Here is a 10,091-nt window from a genome sequence, read left to right on the forward strand (position 1 = left end):
ACAATATTTTTTTATATAATAAGTTTGGGGAACATTTGAGATGCTTCAAACACAATATTCTCCAAGAGTTGCAATAACTCGTGTTCTAAAAATATAAACACCGATGAATTAGACCGAGTCTGGTTTTAAACTAAGCGGAAAACACTCGAAATAATCATTCGTTAAAAACACCGATATATTTTATATCCCGTGTAACTAAATAAATGAAAATAAAAAGAATCAGTTGTGACATATATCAGTTCAGTTATGGTGAAAACTGAACTGATCGTATACTCTAACTGATCAAATCAATTTGAAAACAACAGTTAAACAATCAAATACACAAGATATGTTTATGGATGTTCGGATACTTCAAATGCTCATACGTCACCCCTTCTACCACCTCGGGTAGGATCCACTAGAAGACTTTGATTTATACAACACCTTGTAAAAACCCACTCCGCTTAGGACTTACCCAACTGCCTAACTGAACTCCTAGACTAGACTGAAGGCACCACCTTCCAACCAACACTTGTTTAACATATGTGTGTCAAAGACTACATACACAAGTTTATTGTCTTTGTGTCAGACTATATATGAGTGGTGGTGGGTGTGTGTGTGAGAACTGATCTCTGGGTACATCAAGAAAGTGCTCTCACACATTGAGAGAATTGTGCTTCTAATCGAAGCTGATAACAAGATGAAGTGTTCCCTCTGGGCTGATTGCTTCTCCCAATCTGATATGCAATATGCGTGTAATTTTCCTCTGTTTTTCCACACACTTGTTGTTTCTTCTACTTGTATTGGTCTTCACTGATATTATATTTATAGGTGGTAAATTGATCGTACAATGAGACTCAATAATTGTATCAGTTGCATCTTGAATGCATTCCTTGAGATTTGTGTCTCGACTTTTCCGAAATCTATGCTGGAACCTTTTGTCTTTAAGCTTTGCTGCAACATCCATTATGTATTTTGATAGAACAATTGCTTTTATACCTTTGTGCACAGCTAGATTCTATTAAATAGGCTTGCCGAGTTCTACAACTGATTGAATCCTAACCGATGCACCTAAGTGGTCATCTGAACTGTTATTCAGTTGGGCTGGTGAAATCAATTGACTCGTTAGTTGAACCGATATCACTCTTTCAGTTGAACTGGTTAGCTGGGCTCTTCATTAGTTGATCACTTCATCAGCTGACGGGCTTTTGAAGGTATTCTGCTGAATTACCTATCAGCTGGACAATCAGTTGAACTGTTCTTTAATATATCAGTTGAGCTGATTCAGTTTGGTCAATCAGCTGGTACTTTCAGTTCGCATCTGTTAGCTTCAATTTTGGCTCGATAACTGATCAGTTCAAAGCCTGATCAGTTCCAGCTTCCTGCGCACTTAGATAAATCATTAGAAACAAAATAACAAATTTTGTTATCATCAAAATCAAGATTGCGAACATGAAATGTTCCAACAACTTTATTACAAAATAAGTTATTACTAACATAATTAAATATATATATATATATATATATATATATATATATATATATATATATATATATATATATATATATGCAGAATTTAAAAATGATATTTTGGCGCGCCCTGTACATGTACTCATACATGTACAGGGCGCGCCAAAATATCATTTTTAAATTCTGCATTTTGTTGCCCTGCAACAGGCAAAGGGTGTAACTTTTTTTAATTTGTAATTTATTTTTACTATAATTTGATAAATTATCAAAAAACACTATATTTTAATAAATTTTTTGAAAAGTATTATATTTTTATTAAAAAAAACCCTAAAGTAGTATGCTTAACTTTTCAAGCTACAAATAACTTTTTTACAAAGTCATTTTTTGTAATTTTCAATTGAAATGAGATGAAATAAAGGTCAAAATATCTTTAAAATCATCTTATTCTATGGCCGTCATATTCTATAATTAGTGAACCTATAGCTGTATCCTACGTTCTTTTGTCTTAATTAATGAACAACTTTAATTTGTGGTACTGTCAAGAGACGTGTTGAAATTAGACGTTGAAGAATGCATACATCCCTCTAATCTCCACTAACGTTCAATCAAAAACTAAGTCATATATGTATAACATTTTTTTTGAGCGACTCTGTCACATCAGATTTGTCCAGCGTAATTTACTTGGTTGACATGGTTTGCAAGCTATTGCGTTCAACTCAATGATTTATTTTTTAAAAAAATCTATATCATATAGCTGTTAAAAAATCATAATATATCAATATAACCAAGTCTAAAATAATACGTGCGAAACTTATCTTCGTCTTGGTCGAGAAAATTGACTATAAACATAACATCAACTAAAAAACTCATATGAGACCGTCTGTTAGATAAAATTAGTGAGACAAATTTCTTATCCGATCTGAACTATGAAAAAATATGATTTTTATGTCAAATATATTATTTTTCAATCTAGGTATGAATCAAGTTATCCCGTTACAAAGATATAGATCCGTGTGATCGTTTCATAGGAGACCTATTCTATAACCAAATCCCAAATAATCTTACATAATTTATTTCTATCACGTCTTGTGAATTCTTGATCTCTCGAACTAGCCATCATATGATTTGAAACACTTGAATAATATCGTACAACCTTATTCGATATGAACTTCAACATGGTTATTTTACCTCGCCAATTACGAGTCGCATTGCATAAAATATTTTTAATATAAATATACGTATCGCATACCAAGGAACACTGCTATTTTATATATTATATTTATACGTGTATCTTTCAAAACTGAAGTATTTTTTAACGTTTGGTGGAAGCCCAAGTTCGCAATGGGCCGATGTTAATACAAGCCCAATTGATGGGCCTAAATCTGCAGAGTTGCGGGTAAATGAATTGGAGGTACAAAGTACAGTGTGCGCTAGATTATATGGTCAAATGTACTTCACCCATAGCCGTTAAGCTAGCCGTCCGTCCCTCGGAAATCAGGCGCCAAAAGTCAACCAAAATGTGCGGCGGCGGGAGTTCGATGGCCGTGATCGCGTTCTTTAGCCTCCTTCTCGGCGGCGCTATCCGCGGTGCAGTTGCTGCAGCCCCTGAAATGGGATCCGCGCGTGTGGTTTTTCAGGTTTTTTTTTAAAGCTGTTTGTTTGCTAGTGTGCGTGTGTGTGGGTTCTCGTGGTTTCGAATTGCTGGATTTTTTAGGCTTGTACACATTTTTTTTGTGCAATTGGTGATTTTGTCGAGCAAATTGGTGTTTGCATTGATGCGCAGTTTTTGTTGTTGTTGTTGCTGTCTTCTTCGTCAACTCTTGTGATATTATTGTTGCTTTATACAATACATGTATAATTTTAAATGGAATATGCTTACAAATTATATGCATTTTTACCACAATCGTTGAGCTTTACAACGAGCTAGATACATAATTACTGTGAATAATCGCAGTTCTCCGCACTCTTTCTTGATTGCTTATTCGATCCAAACGACCCATGTATAGAATTCTCGGGTATTGGAAATCAAAATTTTTGGCCCTTATATTAGGTCCTTTGAAGTAAACACATTTGTGATCGGAAGGGGTTAATAGGGAACCAAAACTTAATTCAAATTTATCTCCTCACGTCCAGAGTCTCCAGACCCTCGACAGTGCTTGAATTTGATAGCCCGAGCCATTTTGTTGCTCGGAATGGCATATTTAGATTCTACTTTGCGTGGATTGAAGAGTAGGGATTGTAGACACTTATATATGCATGTAAGTTGTTTAAAGTTCAATGTCTCTCGCCTTTGTCAAATTTTCCTTATATTGATTAGCTAATAATGGTAGCATTCCTTTTCGCTAATATAATACTATCAAACGAGGTTTTCTGAAAGGAATAGTGGGTTTTGATATGCAGACAAACTATGGGGACATTGAGTTTGGTTTCTATCCAAGTGTTGCACCAAAGACGGTTGAACACATTTTCAAGCTTGTTAGATTGGGATGCTATAATACTAATCATTTCTTCCGGGTATCTTTCACAACCAAATTAAGGAAGATTGTTGATGAAATTCATTATGTTAAATGAAAAGGTCCAGGGACAAACACTTATGCATTGTATAGGTTGATAAGGGGTTTGTTGCTCAAGTGGCTGATGTTGGTGGCGGGAGAAGTGCTCCCATGAATGAAGAACAGAAGTTGGTAGCTGACAAAACTCTCATTGGTGAATTTAGTGATGTAAAACATGTCAGAGGTATTCTTTCTATGGGCAGGTATTTCCCCTTCAAGAAAATCTTTTGCAAACATTTAACTTTTATATGAATTTCAATGTTGCTTGAAAGGTGCTGCAATCTTGCATGGGCACGAGTCTTATTGAAATTTTGAATTCATTATCGGTACAGAACCATGTAATTGTAGAAATGGAAGCTAAACTAAGTAAAGAAATGCAAAGAAGGTAAGAAAATTCTCTTTTACTTGGTTTCATGCATTAAACACTCCAAGTAATCTCACACTGGCCATCATGTTGAATTAGCTCGTCATCTCGAATAAAGATGGGCCTTTATTCCTCTGATATTATGAGTTCATAAAATCATGATGCCTCGAAAATTTTCCAACATAATTTAAAAGGTCTTAAATATCTGATCTGGGTAACTGGCATAGATAGCAGCGAGGATGGACGTGAGTTTTGATGCTGATGAACCAAACTTAGTTAGATAAGCCATTAAATGGAGACAACTGGCTTTAATTCTGTCAAAAATGGGCAGATTCCATGGGACAAGTTAAGTGGGAACTTACAATGTTTAAATACATACCATTCAAAGAATTGAATTGCCCACCAGGGGCAACCAATCCTCGCACAATATCAAAATAAGAGGCGCAATCGTGGATGCCTATAATGCTCTGGTCGTAACTAAAAGACTTGGAATTAAACCAAGAGGATTCAGTTATTTAACAGCTACTCATATTTGTAATTTAGGAAGCAAAAGCTGAGAAAAGGAGCAAAAAGTGTACATGATAAATGATCACCAGGTTCCATATATGAATTGATAAAAAGTCGGTAAAACTTACCATAATAGTATGTTGAAAAAATAGTAATACGCTCAGTTGGCTGGAAAAGAAAATGGAAAAAATATTAGTATGACAACAAAAAAAGCTCTGACAAAGGAAGGTTGAAACCAAGATCCTGATTAATTCTGCCTAGATAAATAACAACACTTTCAGTCAAAATATTTCATCACTTGAGACAATTTACGAAACTCCGGCGAGAAATAGGAAAATCCATGAAATTGAGCCCTAACAAAAGCAATTACTACTTACTAGGGTTGATAAGTTACTCGAAAAGAAAAATTCAGCTATTGGCCTAAGGTATATCACTCATTGTCAGTCGCGTGATTATAGCGCCCAAACAACTCCATAGTTCACTCCATTTATAAGCCGTTAAAAGGGGAAAAAAAGGAGAATATTTGCAGACAATCTGCCACACGTTAATCTATGTCATTTTATTATGGATCATAACCAATATTTTACCAGTTCCATTACATCCTGTATGACACAAAAAACATCAGAAGCGAGTTCTATAAGCAAAAGTTAATAAATATAAGTCCAAGCAATAATTGAACAGCATTACAGCAATCATGACTTTCTTGTTGCTTAACTACCATACAAAGCTGTGGTCAAAAGATGTTTTCTTTACAGGTAACTCAAGGTGCACCACCGTAATCAAATGAAAATGGCAAAAGGATAAATTACATTGAGAGAGGACAAAAGAGTCAGACCAATTTGTCTGATAGGCTTTACCATCACAAAAATTCCTTCTGTCTTTGTAGGTAGTTGTTCAAGTTTTCTCAACGTTTCATCACCCTTAGTAACTTTACCAAAGATTGCATACTGAAATGTATTTCAGAAAGAACAGTAATTGATTTATGAGATGGAATGTAAAATATTTTTAAACAAAGCATGCAAAGAGTAAAAAATAAATATAGGTGTTTGCTCCAGCGCACCTGGCCATCTAGGTGTGGAGCATGTCCCAGAAGTATGGAGAATGAAGACTGAGCACTATCTGGATCAGAATATCTATAATAAAATAGATAAGTCTTTAAACTAGAGGCTGCACACGAGGATACATGAACTACAACACATAAAAAGTTTAACAACATTATTTTTAAGCGGATTCTATTATCTTGTTCAGAATAATGCACTCAAACCTAACTACATATGAAATTCTCACTTTTTTTTTGGTTACAAAGGAGGGGGGTCACCCGCCATTGAACGATTAGCGTACTATAATTCTTCTCAAATAGACTATTCTCATCGTGTCTTCTTCAATGATTTCATCAATGCCTGCTGGAAGGGTCCGAATAGTTCTATATCCTCGTTGGTACTTTAGTGCTTCCGAAACCAAATAATCAGCTGTCCTGTTTTGTTTCCTGTATATATGGTTGATCCTGATTTCCCAGTCTCTATTCAAGATGTTCATACAGGTAGAGATCAAATTAAGAATGGACGAACAAGGCATTTCTTATTTTTTCAGCCACTTCACCATTTTTTTCTGAATCGATTCCAAATAAAAGCATCATGTATCCCGAGTTCCATTCTAATTCCCCTTTTACAGACCGCCCAAAGCTCTGCCTCCTCAACCGAACACCAACCAATGTTGTGTGTGAAGCCCAAAATCCAGTCCCCAAGTTCGTCTCTCAAAATGCCTCCTCCACCATTGAAACGTCCTCATCTTTTATTGCTTTAAAAGTACTAGTAAATTTTTTTTTTTTTAAACCTCGCATAGCATTCGGCCGAACCATAAAATTTCATAAAATATTTTTGACATCATTTTAAAATAAACAACCAACTAACATTTTTCTAAATCTAAAAATAACATTTGAAAAGTATATCTCATACTATAACCTCTCATACTCATGATAAAAGTCATAAAATCTTTTAACGTAAATCATAACATATATGCGGAAACTAGCGTCGGTCCTCGGGTCATGTGCACCTTCAGTTCAGTCGGATCAACCATCAAGACCTCCATTAGCATTATCATGATAACCTGCATCCATCACACCTAGTGAGTCTAAAGACTCAACACACCATAATCTTGATAACGAGTAATACGTAATACAGTTAACATATAACAGTGAAAAATACTTGTACTTAAAATATCGTTTTCATGAAAATGCATAAACGTAAACATTTTCGTAAATATTTTCATGATGCATAAAACTTTAAACATAAACATTTTCATAAATATTTTCATGATGCATTTCATAAACCTTAACTTTTTTCCTTTTTCCTCAACATGACATGACGTAAACATTTTTCATGATCATAAACCTTTTTCCTTTTCCTTTGTTGAATTCAGATCGTTAATTGTGACTTTCCTGACATGACATGACATGACGATGGATCCATCTAAATAAAACCACAGTACTGGGCGGCGGGGGACACCAGCAACACTCTCACCGGTCAACTGGGCCCTGGCCAAACATTATCGAATAGAAATACGATCGTCGGGGCTCCCTCTGGGGCCTTCTCCCAAAAATGGGCTCCCTCTGGGGCCTTCTCCCCTCACGACATTCCCATTCTTCCTCAAACCTCATAACCTCATATTCGCAATAATGGAAACACGATCGTCGGGCTCCCACTGGGACCATAACCCTCACGACGTCGCCATTATTAACGAATTAGTCACAATCACTTCACTTCCTTCAACATTTTTCATTCACATCACTTTATAAAAATCGTGCATAACGTAACATTTTTCATTTTGAAACCAAGCATGCAACATGTATTTTAAAACCATCTTTTCAAGCTTTGTGGTTACAACTTCCATCAACATTGAGTGATTTCCACCCTAAAAGTGGGGGTGTCCATCTTACTATGCAGTTTGTGTATCTCACGTTGTTGGTTGGCATGACATTTTTTGAAGAAAAAGTCGCTTTGATTTCTGAAAATTGGTTCTTGACACTCCACTTTGGTACTTACATCAATTTTCTTGTCATTAAACACGAAATTGTTTCGTCAGTACCAAATTCCCCAAAGTGTAATAGCAAAGAACCTGTTCCAATCTATGGCCATTTTATTATGTCTTCCCAGATCCAGGTTTTCTCGCAACCACTAATCAAAGCTGAGGTTCGAGTTCTGTTGAAAGGTACTGGTGGGAAGAAATCTAACCCAGATTCTTCTTGCTTCCTTACACTTACGAAAAATATGGTCCACGTCTTCCAGGTAGTTTTGACACTGAACGCATAACCCGTTGGTAGCAAATCCCCGTTTAACTCTCTCGGCATTACTCATTATCTTTCAATGTAGGACTTTCCAAATGAAGACTCGTATCCCAGAAGGCACTTCCAGTTTCCATATGGCCCACCAAGAGGTGTCATTTGTCTGCTTTTCCATATCCGTGATCAGTACATAGGCCGAGCTAATAGAGAATTTCCCATTGTTGCTGATTCCCCAGCAATCGCTATCCTCCATGTTCGCTTCCTCGCTGATCATGTACCCAGCCAATTCATCCTCCACATAAGTAGGTAGCATCCCTTTTAGAGCTTCCCAATTCCAGCCCTCTCTCTTGATCCAGTATTCGTGTACTTTTTTTTCCTCTCGACCAGGTCAATGTCGCTTAGTAAGGACAGGCTTAGCCATTCGTTTCCTATCCATTTATCAATCCAAAAGCAGATAGTTTTACCATTTCTAAGAACTCTCGTTCTTCCCTTCTCCAGGAAATGAGTTACTTTGGAAATGCCTTGCCATGCATTAGAAGCTCTTCTTATTGTTTGGAGCTTTATAGTATTGGAATCATTGTGTATGTATTTGTTCTTCAGGACATGTGCCCAAAGATTCTCTTTCTCTTCCATTAATCCCCAACCTAGCTTTGTCATGAATGCTAGGTTCATAGGATGCAATCTTCTGATTCCCAAACCTCCCATCTCCTTCGGCTTTGTAACAGTGACCCATTTCACTAGATGACACTTGCGCTCTCCATTGCTTCCACCCCAAAGGACGTTTCGGATTGATTTCTCAATTTCGGAGCATATTCCTAGGGATAATAGACTTGTTTGCATGAAGTAAAGTGGAATAGCATTAAGCACGGAATGCACTAATACTTGGCGTCCTGCGAAGCTTAAATACTTGGTTTTCCATCCCTCTAGTCTTGATTTTACTCTATCCAGCACTTGCTAGCACAAATTGGTAGTGATTCTTCCATGTATGGAAGGTACTCCCAGATATTTACCAACGTCAGTCGTTAGTGGGATCCCTGACATAGAAGACAAGTTATTAGCCACTATATTCTCCACATTTTTAGACACAAAGATGTGTAACTTCTGGAAGTTAACTCTCTATCCAGAGCAAGAGCAGAATTTATTTAGAATCTCCGTGATAATTATTAGTTGTTTCATTGATGCCTCCGCAAATAGGACCGTGTCATCCGCAAATAATAAATGCGACAAAAGAGACCATTTCTAAAGAGTCTAATAGCTTTCCAATGGCCATTGTAAACAGCTTGACAGATTAGATGACTTAGTCTTTCAATATAGAGACAAAGATGTATGGTGATATAGAATCACCCCCTGTCGGATTCCTCTCCCCAGTTTGATCTATTCCAATTGTTCGTCATTCCAAATAATTGATAGTCTAGGAGATTCAATACAATTCATGGTGTTTCTGATCCATTCCTGACTGAAACCAGCTTTGTTGATCGTATCTCGAATGCAATCCCGCGAGAGTTTATCATATGATTTCTCAAGATCAATCTTGATGGCCATAAAACCTTTACCACCCGATTTTTTCCTCATGGAGTGAAGCACCTCTTGGTAAACAATTATGTTAACGGAATTTGGCGGCCTGGGACAAAGCTGCTTTGATATGGCCCAACAAGGCGGACATCACATGTTTCAGGCAGTTAGTCATAGTTTTTGTAAGTATTTTGTAGTTTACATTGCACACACTAATCGGCCTAAATTGCTCTGCCTTGCATTGTAACATGTAAGCCAAAGAAAAAATTATGAAGAGCAATAACAAAATGTTGACCTTGACATCCACAATGGTTATATAACTATAAGCTTCTCTAAGAAAGAAAAAACAATGAATACAAGTTAGAGCAGTGCAAGTCTTTATAGTGTGATGCAAAATTGAGCAGAAAGATGAATTTCTACTTTATAG

General features: G+C 36.4%; 1 protein-coding gene and 1 long non-coding RNA gene across 2 annotated transcripts; one reads left to right on the forward strand and one right to left on the reverse strand.

The window, feature by feature from the left end:
- Positions 1-2,859: 2,859 nt before the first annotated feature.
- Positions 2,860-4,268, forward strand: LOC140833327 (peptidyl-prolyl cis-trans isomerase CYP23). Its single transcript, XM_073197704.1, has 3 exons — positions 2,860-3,086; positions 3,850-3,963; positions 4,056-4,268. Exons 1-3 carry the CDS (start codon positions 2,889-2,891, stop codon positions 4,251-4,253), a joined length of 510 nt encoding a protein of 169 aa, XP_073053805.1. The 5' UTR covers positions 2,860-2,888; the 3' UTR covers positions 4,254-4,268.
- Positions 4,269-4,368: 100 nt separating this feature from the next.
- Positions 4,369-6,083, reverse strand: LOC140833328 (uncharacterized). Its single transcript, XR_012118411.1, has 3 exons — positions 5,933-6,083; positions 5,730-5,819; positions 4,369-5,040 (listed from the first exon to the last, which is right to left on the reverse strand). It is a non-coding gene; the product is annotated as an uncharacterized lncRNA (long non-coding RNA).
- Between the last annotated feature and the right edge of the window lie 4,008 nt (positions 6,084-10,091).

The sequence above is a fragment of the Primulina eburnea genome, chromosome 6 (genome assembly GCF_022965805.1).
Source record: "Primulina eburnea isolate SZY01 chromosome 6, ASM2296580v1, whole genome shotgun sequence".
In the NCBI taxonomy this organism is placed as follows: domain Eukaryota; kingdom Viridiplantae; phylum Streptophyta; class Magnoliopsida; order Lamiales; family Gesneriaceae; genus Primulina; species Primulina eburnea.

Coding starts and splice junctions, on each gene's coding strand:
- LOC140833327 (XM_073197704.1), top strand. CDS start 2,889: ATGGTCAAATGTACTTCACCCATAGCCGTTAAGCTAGCCGTCCGTCCC. Junction 3,087..3,849: donor CCGCGCGTGTGGTTTTTCAG/GTTTTTTTTTAA, acceptor TTTGATATGCAG/ACAAACTATGGGGACATTGA. Junction 3,964..4,055: donor ATACTAATCATTTCTTCCGG/GTATCTTTCACA, acceptor TGCATTGTATAG/GTTGATAAGGGGTTTGTTGC.